Source organism: Pteropus medius, unplaced genomic scaffold (genome assembly GCF_902729225.1).
Source record: "Pteropus medius unplaced genomic scaffold, Ma_sr-lr_union100, whole genome shotgun sequence".
NCBI classification, from domain to species: domain Eukaryota; kingdom Metazoa; phylum Chordata; class Mammalia; order Chiroptera; family Pteropodidae; genus Pteropus; species Pteropus medius.
Genome location: NW_024340849.1, coordinates 44,274,079 through 44,289,086, shown reverse-complemented (window position 1 = coordinate 44,289,086; position 15,008 = coordinate 44,274,079). Strand labels below are relative to the sequence as shown.

General features: G+C 37.0%; 1 protein-coding gene across 7 annotated transcripts in view; it reads left to right on the top strand.

The window, feature by feature from the left end:
• Nucleotides 1-15,008, top strand: part of EPB41L3 (erythrocyte membrane protein band 4.1 like 3) — a 213,412-nt gene that overhangs the window by 112,769 nt on the left and 85,635 nt on the right. For 5 of the 7 annotated variants that reach the window (XM_039845723.1, XM_039845733.1, XM_039845706.1 and 2 more), the window contains exon 2: nt 11,439-11,623. In XM_039845723.1, the coding sequence (XP_039701657.1) occupies nt 11,450-11,623 (174 nt within the window). In that variant the 5' untranslated portion in view covers nt 11,439-11,449. The remainder of the gene's footprint in view (nt 1-11,438; nt 11,624-15,008) is intronic. The other 2 variants (XM_039845753.1, XM_039845743.1) reach the window with 1 other exon arrangement.

Below are 15,008 nucleotides of genomic sequence, written 5' to 3'. Positions count from 1 at the left end.
TCAAAAGGCCAAAGCTTTTCTTGTTAATCTGTTGGTTTTTTGGAAGTCTGAAGCTGTCACTTAGACCACAAGAATACATTCTTTATCAATGAAGCCAGGCACTGCTTCTCATCTGAATTAGAAGTTTTTAAAAATGACTGCTGATGACATAGAGCTCACTGATGGTTTCCCGTGTTAAAGGTGATGGAACACCACCTAGGAGAATAACTGTTTAAACTTGATGTTTGTTTGTTGGTGAGCTCCTCGCCTCTTGGAGATTGCACTATTTGCAGTCTTCTCACCACTGGGGATCCCTGTATTTATTAGAGACCTAACATTTATAAGAGATTTTACCAACCAGCTCAGTCCATTTCCCGTGTCTTCACCAAGCTCCAGTCAGAGGTTCCAGTGGCACTTGAAGGACATTACTTATTTCATTTCTTCTCCTACTACCCTGTTCCAGCATTTTCTCTCACCTGGGCTTTTGCCATAGCCTGCTAACTAACTGCTCTCCCTGCTCCCACCCAGCTCTTTTACTCAGAAGCCAGAGCGATCTTTTAAAAGCATCAATATGACCCTATCATTCCTCACTTTAATATGCACCGTTGCATTTTACGTTAAACCCAACTTCATAAACTGGCTTATCAAGGCCGAAAGGATGTGATCCCAATTCACATCTTCTACTTCATCTTGTACCTCCTGGGCCCCAGCTTCCTTGACCTTCTTTTTGTTCCTTGACCACACCAAGCTCATTTCTTCCTTAGGGCCTAGGCACTTCTTCCTGGAAGGCATTATCCCAACCCTTGTATCTTCACATGGTAGATTCTTCTCTCATTCAAAAAGCTGCTTAAACATCCTCTCTTTGGAGAAACCTTCCCTACCCACCCAATGTAAGTGGCCACCCATCTGCTTTAGATTGGATTATCTAATAACATCTATCTGTAGCTGACACTTTTTATTTCCTTTTCTCCTTCAATTAGAATGGAGGCTCCACTAGAGCAGAGACCTATTTATCTTTATCTGATGTATCCCCAAGCTTCAGAATAAATATTCCAGAAATGTTTCTTGAAGGAGTGAATTAATGAATGAAGAAGTGATGTTACCAATATTTCTAGCCTTAACTGATAAATATCCAACCAGAAGCAAAAAACTCGGTTAGTTTGTGCAGCCATGTCATTGACAAATGTATACTTTCCTTTAAAATATCAAAAGAACCTCAGATCTGTAGGCTCCTTCTCCAACCTCTGGAGTTCAGGAATCCCAGTTTGGGAACTTCCTTGCTTTTAACAGAATCATAACACAAACATCCAGAACAGAACCTTAATCACTTCTTCTGTCACTCTTTCTGTAGATTTAATTTGAAAATAGTTTTGTCCCCTTAGAAACCCTGCCTATCTTACTATTACTGATGTCATTGAATTTTATTAACATCCTTCACTAAAGCAAGTCCCCCTTCCTCTAGAGGGCGAGCCAGCTGCTTCCTTGGTTTATTGAAATGTATTTAGGGGATTTGTGAGAACAAATATTTCAAAAGTATAAGGAATTTTATACCCTGGTACTTGGCACCAGGTGAATTCTGAAATATGAATACATATTTGATAAGGTGGACACTTGCATAGTCATCATATTTATCTTTATCTCTCTTCCAAACTGCATTTATTAATTCCATATACACACAGATCTAAACATTTTGAACTTACAAAGAAAATCTAACAGCTTACTGAAAATAAACCAGGTTTTCCCAATGTATTAAGTAAACTAAGATTCTTTCCTTCAGCTTTTTTGGATTATCTGGGTAAAGTATTGTTTCAGTGAATTAAGACCTTAATAGACTCAAATAGTTAATGAAACCTTTAGCTACCCATGCAGTGGGAGGTGGTCTTTCTCAGTAGAATGCTGCTGATTGCCTGCCCTACTTGCTTTATGTCCTTAGGTCAGTAAGGTCAGTTAGTATATATCTTCACTTTTCTTGGAGGACAGAATTTCTTTAGATTTCATGCTGTTAATACAACGTCTCTGATTCTCAGGAATCCTAAAATGTCAGAATCTTAGAATGCAAAGGGAAGCCAAATTCCATTGAGATCACAGAGCATGTGGCAGAGTTGAGGCCAGAACTCAGTCTCTCCCGGCTGATTCTCACCCTCCTGCCCCATCAAGGCTCTGCCCCATCATGGTGCCTCTCCTGTGCTTTTAGTTATTCCAGATTGCTCTTATGTCTTCCTGAAGTAGTCTGTGATTTTTAATTGCATCTAAAGCTTACAACTAGTCATTTAACTTGGGACTAATGGTATGTGATTATTTTCTCATCAAACAAAGATTATTTTCATGGAAGCCCTCCTTGCCCACCGCAGACTTGTTGAAAGTTCCTGGCCTTCTGTGAGCTTAGTTCTTCTACCCTGGGCACTGTGATTGGTTGCTCCTCAGGGTAACCTGTTAAAATGCTTATTCTTTGAAGCAGGAGACTGTGGCCTTGTTATTTTTTGTCTTGTTTAGTGTTTAAAATTCTCACACAGAATTGTAGATGTACCATGCTGTTATGAAATCTTTGTCTCCATACTAATAGGTCTTGGAAATACTCTGCAAGTTTTACAGTGATCATTTTGTAAGTAATTTTTGAATTATGTCATCTTCATAAATACTCCAGCTTTCTTCTTCTTCTGTAATCTTAAAAAGTCAGTCAGCTGGATAGGGTTTGGTGTATTGGCTTACAGGATTTGAACTTAGTATGGCCAATAAGCTTAATTTTTAAAAATCAGAATTGTCTCTGCTGTTGGTCACAAACACTTAGGGTCTCGACTCTTTATTGTCGAGTTTTCAAAGATGTTTTATAATGCCTAGACCTGAATCCCACTATTTTGTGCTTTGAGGAGTAACTGGTCCACTGCTGCCTCATCAAAGCCAGCTTGGTGTATTAGTTTGGTCTAATTTTGAGCTGAAACAGTAGAAGAGTCCAGCTGACCCTTTCCGATGATAGTCATCCTTGTGGCTGCCAGAGTGGTCTCTGTATAATGAGACGAAGTCTCCTTAATGAATATGAGGCCACCTTGCAAGACCTGACTTCTGCTTGGCTAGTCTCATCATCTCTCATCACTCCCTTATGTTCTGGCCACAGCAGACCACATGTCCTCGCACAAGAAAGTGCATTGTGATTTTTCATGCTGTTCTGCTCTTAACTGATTGGTAACCTCTGTTTAGAACATTCATTTGTCTTCTTTCTTTAAACACAATTCCAGAGATGAAATTGACAGATGTGAAGCAGATTGAGTGGGAATAAAAAGAGAGGTGGCATCCCAATCCTATTATGAGCAGCTGGACAGATGGAAGTCCATCTACTGAAATGGAAAGACTGAAGTAGACCGGGGGGCTTGGAGGATGGGGGTGGGGGATCAAGGGTGTGGATGGACATGTTCAGTTTTAGGTGTGTCTGAGATCTCCAGGTAAGAGAGGTGAGAAGTAGAGTTGTATATGTGTATATGGATCTAAAGCTCAGAGAGGTCACAAATTGAGGCATCCGTGTTTTAGAACTGTCATTATATTTGAAATGAAATGGCGGAGCTCTCCAATAAAGAGGATTTGAAGCATGTGACTGATTCCTAAAGAACTGCAAAGTTTAGAGATCGAATAGGAGAAATGGGCTATAAAGAAGCAAATGGAAATGAGAAGAGTAGCCAGAAAAGGTAGAAGGAAAACCTAGAGAGCATCAGAAACATAGAGAACATGAAGATGAGAAGGGACGTCATATAGGGTTTATCGGCTTGTTGGGAGGTCACTGGTAACCTTAATAATGTTTACTAGAATAATGGAGGATGCACTTGACCTTTGGACAACCCAGGGTTTGGGAGTCCTGGCGCTCTGGGCAGAGGAAGCCCTCCTACAGCTAGCTGCACTGGGATCTCTGCATACACAGATTCCCAACTGCAGAGTTGGTTGACCCTTGAACAACTCAGGTTTGAACTGTGTGGGTCAATTAAAAAATATGGGCATAGGTGGACTCACGCAGTTCAAACCTATGCTGTTCAAGGGTCAACTGTACTCTGAAGAGTGAGTGAGAGGAAGGATGTGGTGACAGCATGGGAAGAAAATTCTTTCCATAACGATGGCTCTAAAGAATAGTGAAGAGGTGGGGCTGTACTGGAGAGGCAGAGATGGGGGTTGTAGAAGGTAGAACAGGAGACCAAGTGTAGATTGATTTGATTTCTTGTGTGTGTGTTTTTAAAGATGGATTATACTAGGGCTCCTCCGACCCCGCTTTTTTTAATGCAAATAGAGTCCAGTAGAGAGGCCAGAGGATTTTACTGTCTTTTAGTTTGCTTGCAGTTGATGATTTTTAGTGAACTAATGGATAGGATTTAGTTGTTTCAAATTCTTAAGCTGAGTATGTATGTATACTAGCTTCTCATTCTATAAGTTTATATTTGAGCTATAAGAATGAAAAAAGCTTGTTTTTTATACATTTTTCCATTGTAGTCCTACATTTCTATATGTAGGTAAATGGTAAGAAGAGTTTTTCTCTTACAAAATGCTTTGTTATTCCATAGGAATCCTGTATTACATATAAACAACAGATTCATATTAAGCATTTTCCTGCACTGCCGTAAGTTTATGTCTTTTAATAAAATACCACTGAATTTTCATATCGGCAAAAGAGGTAGGTAAATTTGAATAGAGAAGCTAATTTAGCAGTTATTTAGTTAGGAGATAGGGATTTTAGAGATGCTACTTCTAAAAGTGGAAAAGATGGGGATAAACCGACTTTTTTTTTGCCTCTGTGGAACAAAACATTTGAGCTGGAAAGTAAAAAAGCCTGGGATGCATGACAATGCCCATTTTTTGTAGGTGAAATGAATTGTGAATTGTGAATATGATTTCATTTACACCTGCATGCTGCTGCCTTTGAAGCTCATTACCATTTCCTTTGGCAGCATTTAATAAATATATCCCTAAGAGAGTCATAATGAAACGCAATTTATGTTTCTGGAAAAGATAAAGGACTCCTCTTGCCATCATCCCAGCATACTTAATGAGTGTTCTTACTTTAGCTTTTTGGATTTGGAGTTTCTAGGCATCTAACCTTTTTAGCTTAAGCAAAACACAGTAAGATAAATTTAGTATAAATTAAGGGCACGGTTTGAGCCAAAACTAAACAAGCATTTTGTATCACTTTCTGTTTGGGATTGTGGGTAATGGTGTTTACTTTCAGTGACTGAATTAATCAACGGCTACGTTTAGTCCAAAGTGAAGATAACAGGAGAAGAGAAAGGAACATTGGAAAATAGTAATCTTTAATGAGTTGGAAAGAAAAATGTGTGATTTGAAGTGTCAAGGGTCGTCCAAGAAAGCACGGAATGAGTATAAGAAAAAGAAAAACCAAAGTAATGCAAAAATTATGAAAATCCAGTTTTAAAAATGTTTTGGCATTGGGTACAAGATTGGAGGGGCACACTAAGATTATTAAAATGATGAGTTAAAGTTAGAAATACTGTAGTTAGATGCTTATGATTTTGATTGCCGTTTAAAAAAAAAAGTTTATTGCTTGCTTATATTGGCATATTGGCATATGGGGAGGAAAAAAGACTATTTTTAAAAGTTTTGAAATTAAATTTACTGATCTAGGCTGTCAATACCTTTCACTCGTAGGTACAATATGAACTGATGCCCTTTCAGATATGTGGAATTAAATATTGATTTTAGTGAGATTCCAGAATTCCAAAGCCTTACATTTTTAAGTTTTATTACTTTACTTTCTTTCAACAGAAATGAAAGTTTTATTATATTAAAATTAGTAAAAAAACAGCAATGATTTTCATTCATTATATTATACATATAGCCAGAAAAAAATAATATACTTAGGAAATATTTGACAAGGACGTAGGAGTTTATTTGAGGTTTGAGGTTCTGTGATTTTTGTGATATGTGACAGGTAAGGTATTATACGGTGTATTTATTATTTAAATAGCTGATTTGTGGCTGGGCTGTATCCACTTTGCATTTTCAGCTTTTGTATAGCTGGCTCTCTCCCTTAGGGACAAGTCATGGAATTAAAGACAAAAGCAGGTGCAAAATGGTTTCATGACTAGAATAATAACACTGAAACTCAAAATTGGGGTATTTCTTTACTAAATTTGTCCTTCCATGACAAGTATAGTGAGTCCAGGGACTAATGTTATGTGTTACAAAGATTCCTATTTTAACACATATTCGACAACTTTTTAAAGTTTAGAGTGCATCGATACGAGATGTATAGACTACAACTACATTTATATAAAAATTCCCTAGGTTTAAAAAGTGGTGAGGAAGTTGGAAGAGGATGGTGAAGGAGGTGACAGACTTGCTGTCTTAAACTGAAAGAAGAGGTGCAGGTTCTTTCACTGCTCCCTCCACCACCATCAGCCCCTTTCTCCACACCCATTTCACTTAGTCATCACTAACTTCTAGTCTGAACCCCGCGTTTTATGGAAGAGGAAGTAGGAGACTAAAAAATGTAAGTTGATCACACAGATCGCACGTGACAATGTATTTGCTGCTGATTATTTTATTATATCCATAAAAATTATACATAGATTTTAAAGTGAAATGAAATGAAATGTTTATAGTTTGAAAAATGATTCTGGTTTTCTGCATCTGTAACAGTTTAGACATCTAATTAAGTTAGAGCCATTATTTGCTATAATAATAACAGAGGATCCTAAATATGATAGTCATAGGAGATACTGAAGGTATCCAAATTTTTTAAAATGATCTGATTTATATGCAAGAACTGTGCAGTCCAGGAAAAATTAAGCATCTTTTAAAATAGGCTTTTTCTAGTACTTATTGATGTTTTTTTAAGTTCATGATCTGGTGACTTTTTGTTTGTCTCTAAACCATCTAAATATTTTCTCTTTTTGTGTTTTTGATAAAAGCCTTACTGTGAACAGACCAATGATGTCTATTACCTTGTGCGGAGATTTCAATTCTGAAAGTCGTAACTGAGTTCTGTTTTCCGTAAAACATAGAAATACCTGCTCTTTATCCATTTAAGAGAGATTCTAAAATGATTATTGACTATAAGGAAGAGTTATTACACTTTTCACGTCTAAATGCATAGATGTGATCGTGGGTTTGATTTTATCGTTTAGTCATTCATCAAATAATTATTGAAATATCCACTGTGTCGTAGGTAAGATGTTGATATAGTAGTCACCCCCTACCTGCGGTTTCGCTTTCTCTGGTTTCAATTACCTGCAGTCAACCACAATCTGAAAGTGTTAAACGGAAAATTCCATAAGTAAACGGTTTATAAGTTTTAAATTGCCACTGTTCGGAGTAGTGTGATGACATCTTGCTCCATCCTGCTCAGGACATGAATCATCCCTTTGCCCAGCGTCTCCATGCTGTATACAACCCCTGCCCATTAGTCACTTAGTAGCTGTCTTGGCTATTAGATTGGTTATCAGACATTTTGAGAGAGACCACATTCACGTAACTTTTATTACAGTATATGGTTGTAATTATTCTATATTATTATTATTGTTGTTAATCTCTGACTGTGCCTAATTTATGAATTCAACTTTATAATAGATATGCATGCGTAGGAAAAAAAAATAGTATATATAGGGTTTGGTACTATGCGCAGTTTCAGCCATCCACTGGGTATTCCTCGCAGATAAGGGTGGACTACTATACTGGGTATGTTGGGATATAAACACACACGATTCCCACCCTTGAGTATAAGGGAAGGAGGTTACAGGAGGGTTGAATAATTAAAAATTTGGTAAGTTCTAGGAAGGAAACAATGAGGCACAATTAGAATAACTGTGTAAAAAAGGGCAAGTGTCTCTTGGCCAACACTTGAGGAATGGGGAGTTGGCCACATGAAAAGCAGAGGAAAAAATGTTCTCAGCAAAAGGAATAGCATAAATAAATATTTATTTCAATAAATATTGGAGAGTTTTTTGGTGATTTTCTTACTACCGTGAAGCAATCATATCGACTATGCTAGGCTACCATAAAGCAATCATATTGTTGCCGTTTCATTATCAGTGCATTAATCATGACATCTGTAAGTAAATATGAATTTCTTTTTCACAATAACTTCATTTTTGATGTCTGGCGTTAGCAATAAGTGTAATATCTACAGCGCTTTGTATCATAAGACAATATCGATGTAGCTACTGATATGATTCATCTTGTAAATATATGATGTAAACTTATGGTATTGATAAATACATACAGTATTATAAATGTATTTTTCTTATGATTTTCATAATAACTTTCTGTCTCACTTTATTGTAAGACTATAGTACATAATACATATAGCATACAAAATGTGCATTAATCCATTGTTTCTGTTATTGGTAAGGCTTCTGGTCAACGATAGGCTATTAGTAGTTAAGTTTTGGGGAAGTCAAAAGTTCTGTGCAGATTTTTGACCATGGCAGGGGCTCGGTGCCTCTGACCCTGCTTTATTCAAGAGTCAGTTGTATTTTGGAAGAATATATGTATACGTTGAGAAAGTTTATAGCTTGAAAAACTTTCCTATATTAGATAAGGAAGATATGGGAAAGGAAAATGTCAGGGGTGACTTCTGGAATTCTGGTTTGAAGGAATAGCATTGCCATTTTTTGAGGTAAGGAAGATGAGGAGAGGAACAGATTTGGGAGAGAAAAATCAATAGATAGCTGTGAGGAATGTCAAGTGGGCAGTTGGATACTAGTTTTAAAAGATCGGAACAGAGGTTTGGACTAGAGATATGAATATGTGAACTGATGGCTTATAGAAAGTATTTAAAGCCCTGGAAAGGATATCATAAGCTGGAGAGGAAATGAGAGAAGAGAAGAGGGCCTAAAATGGAGTTTTCCAGCACATTCCCACATTTAGAGGTTGGATAAGGAATAAGCCTATAAAAGAGAATGAAAAAAAGTAGCCAGAGAGAGAGGAGAAAAGCAGGAGAGCGTGGTGAATTCTGAATCCCAAGAGACAGAAACATGTTGACAAGGAAAGTCTCATCATCATGTTGGGGCTGCTAAAAGGTCAGATGAGTCAAGAACAGACAAGAGCTGATGGTCAATTGCATTGACCACAAAAGCCACCCCAGTGGAGTCAGACAGGAGTGGCTGCAGAGAAAGAGGAACTGAGGAAGAAGACAGTAAGGGTCAACAGAAATGTTTTTGAGAAGTTATGAGCGGAAAGCAGAGAACTGTGGTAGTGAGATCAAGGATAGGCTGTTTTGTTTTGCTAAGATGGAAACCACTAGCGAATGGCTGTATTTTGTAGGATTTTAGTCTGTAGAATGTCTATTAATGTGGGCTAGTATACTGAGGTTCAAACCAGAAAGAAGTTTATTTCTGCCTCATGTAACAATCCACAGTAGGTGGGCTCTGCTTGTGCTCCATGAGGTCATCCAGGGATCCAGGGTGAAAGGGGTGGCCCTGGCATCCTCCTGAAATTGGGGCCTCCGTGTCTGGGTCTATGGCGACCACTTTGGTCGTTATTTTTCAGCTAATGGGAAAGAGAAATCTAGGGTAAGTGGTTTTGCCTTTATGAAGATGACCTAAACATTGAGTACATTTTCTCTGTTGTCTTGGTCCAGACTTAATCACATGGCCACAGCTTACTGTGGTCCCAAGCTGGGTGGAGGAGTACCGGCAAAAACTGAAAGTTTAGTTACTAAAAAGAAGATGGAGAAAATGGATTCTGGAGAGAGTCTATTTTTGCCACAGACTCTGACCACCTTGTGGTGGGGATGGGCGTTACAACATATTTATCTCTTTCTAAACCATAAGCAGTGCTTGACATATATTTGGTACTCAATAAGAGTTTGGTGAATTGAACTGATTATTGAAACTAATCTTCCCCTTCTGAAAGGTAGAATTCAATTGTAGGTTCCAGTGTTTTTTCTTTAGGCTCCTACCACTTTCCAGCAGAACCATACAAAAAAGAATATAATATTTACTTTTAAGATTTGCTTGAAAATCTAAAATGTAATGTAAGAGGAAAAAAGAAAATGTGTTAGTTTTATTTGGACTTGATATTTACATAGCCTTTGGGCAATCGAGCACATGTCAAGTTTATATGTCTTTTATTCAACAGAAAGAATAACTAGTGATTGTTAAAAAATAACCCTAAATAGAAGCATAGACATAACATTTAGTTTATAACATGTATTGGTATGTATTTGTAATAAGTGTTCCCTTCTTCAAATCGTTAAACATATTCCATTGTGTATTGTGAAGAAAGGAACTAAATGGTTTTACAATGGAGTTTTATTTTGAGTAATTTTACATTATGCTAATGGGTGTATGATATGCTTAAAACATTACAGTAGCCATTTGCTCATATTTTTACCACAGAATTAGAATTAGGAATGGAAATTATATGACACTCAGTTTTGTGTTTTTTTTTTTTTTTTGAGACAGTTCTCACATACATACCTAAGATAAGAAATTACTTTAAATGAGATAGTAACCATTGACATAACAGCCCTGTTGCTGCTTAGAGCAAAAAACTGCCTTAAAATTACATGTCTATTAATGGGGGGTGGAGGGGGAGTAATAGCAGAAAATAAGTTCTTTAAATATGACCATGTTCAACTCCCTCAGTTAGCAAATGTGGAAACGGAGGCAAAAAATACTTAAGTGTCTTGACTAGCAAGCAATTAGAAGATGGTGGTTATGTTTTATAAGGTCTTTTGTAGGCTGTAAGATTATTATAAATTAAAACCTCTTGTTTCTTATGAGATATCTCCCTTTTAACGTTCAAGGAACATAGAAGGAAGACAGGAAGAAGCCTATGAGAATTAACCTGTGAGGTAGGGAGGGTGACTCTGCCTAGCTTTCCTCCAGTCATGGCCAGTGTTTGTCCAGTAGGGGACAGATTCCATGTCACTGGAGAAGCCCCTGTTGTAGTTATGGTTGCTAATTCAAAAAGGGATAACAGAATGATGAGAAATCAAAGAAGAAAGGCATTCGTTCATGTAAGAATGGAGAGATTCAGGGGTTGAGAGCCGCCAAGCAGGGCCCCTGTGTAGAGATAGGAAAGGGAAAAAGGAATGAGAAAGAATATGCGCTTCCATTATTAGATCACCCTTCCCAGAGATTAAGATATATATTCAGCTGAAGTAGCAAATTCATTTTCCTGAAATTAAATATATCTATTATACAATTATTATGGAGTTACTTTAATGTCATTTTACAGTCATCTGTGGCAAAATTCTAATGAGTAATACTTGTAATCATTACAGATCAACTTTTATTTCTAGTTAAATGTTAATTTTGAACCATTTACGGGCACTCATCTTCACAGTAAATTTGACAAGTCACCTATTAGTTGTGCGCAATAGGATTGTGCTTTGATTGTTAGCATTTCTCCATCTTTCCTACTGTGATGCTCTGCAGCCTTTCACATGTAGCATCCTAGTTTTCTTGCCTAGGGAAGGTAATTGCACTGAGTAATGGGACTTTCCCTTTTTCTGCTTGCAGAACAATCAACCATGACAACCGAATCCGGCTCAGACTCAGAATCCAAGCCCGAGCAGGAGGCTGAGCCCCAGGAGGCCGCCGGTCCGCAGGGGCGCGCGGGGGCGCAGCCTGGGCCGGAGGAGCAGCGCCAGGCCTTGGAGCAGTTCGCGACTGCAGCGGCGCACAGCACCCCAGTAAGGAAGGAGGTGAGGTCCCCAGGGCCCATGCCACCCATTTCCCCTGCAGCTGCTGGCATCACCCAGAAAACCAATTAAAGAATGTTTACTGAGCTTTTGCAGTGTCTGGGCTGACCTTGGTCTCTTAGCACTAGAGGAAATTATGAGGGGTCATCTTTGCCCCTTCTCGTCTCAGGCAGATGAAAATTTACGTTATTTTGAAGCTTTCAATGAATGACATTCCACAACCTTGCTTGGTAACGCCTTTATTTGATGAAAGCACTTAACTAACACTGAAATCTGACTGCAAGATTATTGGTTTAATCTGGGTTTATAGGAAGGCTAGACACCACACTGAGGGCTTTAATTATGCTCCTGATTTTTATTCAAGCCAAGGGGTTAGAGCTATTTTTATTTTTCCCAGGTGTCACTCTGGCCCTAATGTTGCCAGCTACTCTAATGGGTCTCTTTCTCTCCCCTATGTACATGTATATTTTCAACTCTACATCCAGACATGTTTCAGTTGTCACATGTAATGTGAATATTTCTTTTCAAAGTTTCCATATAAAAAATAAAGCGTGGTTTACACCTGGGCCTTGAATGAATCCATGTTTAAATTTCTTTGGCTTAAAACTTCAGAACTGGAATCAGCATGTTTTAGAGTGCTCACATGTGGCAAGGACATCTGGAGTACCCTGCAAATGATTTACCTTTCATAAGTCAGATATATATGTGTATCAAGCTAGAAATTCTAGACCATATGAGAAAAGAGACATGAAATGTTAGTGAAATTCTTTGGAAGGCACAAAACATTATTATAACATTAAACTACAGTATATATTTACAACCTGATTACTTCTTTTCCCGTGGTGTTTAAGTTCTGCTTTTAAACAGTATTAAGAATAACATTTATTTTCACACTTTATATAGATCCTCTGTCTGATCTAAGATGTTTGCGATGGGGAGCTGGAGGTTATCCTTTCAACTTGTTAAACGAAATCTGAGGCGCTGTTGTCGCCGTCATAATGTTCCCGTACATTTTCTTTCCTTTTTATGGAGGAGAGTGGTGATAGTAGTGTTTGAAAAATGAAAAGTAGGGGATAGTTGTAGAGAAGGAAGAGTTCCTATACCCAGACATGCTTAACTATTAAATATACTTTATCTTCTGTAGTCAGATGTTTGAAACAAAGTCAGAGAAATATACTGAGCCTTTAGTGGGAAGATGACTGGTTGCAGAGTGAAGAGGCCTAAGTTAGTCCTGTCTTTTCCCCTAGTTATTTTAGAAGTAAGGAGAATTTATTCTAGTCCTTTGGGCCTCGGCGCCCTCATTTACAAATGAAGAGATCAGAAAAGGTAATTTCCTAAGATTCTTTGATTCATACTAGGAGCCCAGTTATGTCTGATGTAAAACAAAGTACATTTTGATATTTAGCGATAATTAAAACACTGGTTTTGGCTAGATTTGAATTTCAGCTTATTAGTTTGTGACTTTGAGAAAGTTTGTTAAGATTGCTCCTTGTGCCTCTTTCTCCTCATGTGCAAACAAAGGTAATAAAACCTACCTCCCAAAGCAGTTATGAGGATTAAATGAAACAGAAGATTTGCTAAAATGATTGTTACTGATATTTTTAAATTATAATACATTGTGTAACTTAAGACTGAATGACATTTTATTTAAGGTATTTGGTCTGCTCTTCTAGAGCTGTTAAAGTTGATTTTAAAATGTGCTTAAGGGCGAGGATGTGAAGTACAGCATAGAGAATATAGTCAATAATACTGTAATAACTATGTATGATGCCATCTGGGTACTAGACTTATCTGGGGGATCCCTTGTAAATTATATAAATGTCTAACCACTATGCTATACACTTGAAACTAATACAAAATAATATTGAATGTTAACTGTAATTGAAAAAAATTTTTTTAAATTTTTTAAAAGAAAAAGTAATAAAGAAAATGTGCTTAAGAGCCTCAGTGATGGGTTCATGTTTCAGTGTTAGGGAAAAGAGGCCTCCCTTTGAACAGTGGTGGTTTATGATGACTCTGGAAGTGACGTATGAGTAACCCAGAAAGCTTATTTTCATACAGATAATTTTATTTTAGTAGAGGAAAAATGAAATTTCATCTTCCTACTACATAGAAAAGTTGATTCCAGGTAAAATTTAAATGAAAATGTGGCTTCTGTTGACTTTATCTATAAGCTGAAATGTAAATTAAAAGTTAAAAAAATCTTCTGTAAATTATAAAGCACTTAACAAATATATGTTATGGTTATTGTTATAAAATTCCAAGGTTACCAAACTTTTAAAACACCTTATGGCTAAAATTGATGTTTTTTGACCTTTTGTACTGTTTTAATGTTTTGCTATGGAAAGACTAACAGTCAAAAAAAAAGTTGGACCCATTCAGACAGGTTTTATTTGTTTTAGCTGAGGCTTGCCTTCTCAACTACTTTGGCCTATGAAGTTGGTTATTCAATTTTTTTCTTGGTTTCTTTGCTCAGTAAATTGGTGTCTTTTTATTCTTAAGAACTTCTCAAGACTGCCTTGAATTCCTGGGCAATGTAGTAGAGGAAAGGACTGCATTTGTCACCTTCTAGATGGAAAACAAGATGGAAAACGCCATTCGAAACACAGAAATCTATACCTAAAATCTAAAATAAAAATACTGAAAAATAGCTCTGTGTGTTGTAAAATTATAGAGGCTAATAAAGAAAAAAAAAGTTGAAATGATAAGCTGTCAATGCTATGTTTATTCTCAAGCCCATGTACTTTTAACTACTAAGACGATAGTATATTCATGAGAGAGGAAATTTCATAATTATTCAAGGGACTAAACTGAATTTGGGAACCTATTTTTCTTGGGACTGTTATTGGAGGAATGCAATGATAGTCTGGCCTATGAGTTGAATTTGTACTGATACCTTTGATGGTCATTTAATAGATGGAAGAGGGGTGTAAAGATTCGACAGCAGTGCACAGGGACATTTCCAAGGAGATTGATTCAGGGAGAATTTTATTGTTGCATAGGACGTCTTCTATAGTTCTGAGTTTGGTATGGTCTAGACTGTTGTGATTTGAAAGCAGATTAAAGCATTTGGATAGATTTGATTTGTTCTTATACCAGCTCATTACAATGAGGGGAAGCAGACTTAGAGGATTACTTTTGATGAATTTCAGTGCTGCTGGCTTCATTGAATTGCTTTAGAGCTAAATCAAATATTTTAACAGTTATAAAATTATTGAGATTAATACTTGGAGTTCTCTAGGTCTTAAAATTTATAAGATACTTTTTATGTGTATGGGGTGGATATAGGTCATGGAATATAAAAGGATCCAGTGAATGAAGAAAATGGAGTACATTAGATAAAATCTAGATGATTTATTTTAAAGATCTGTACTAGCCAATGACTTTT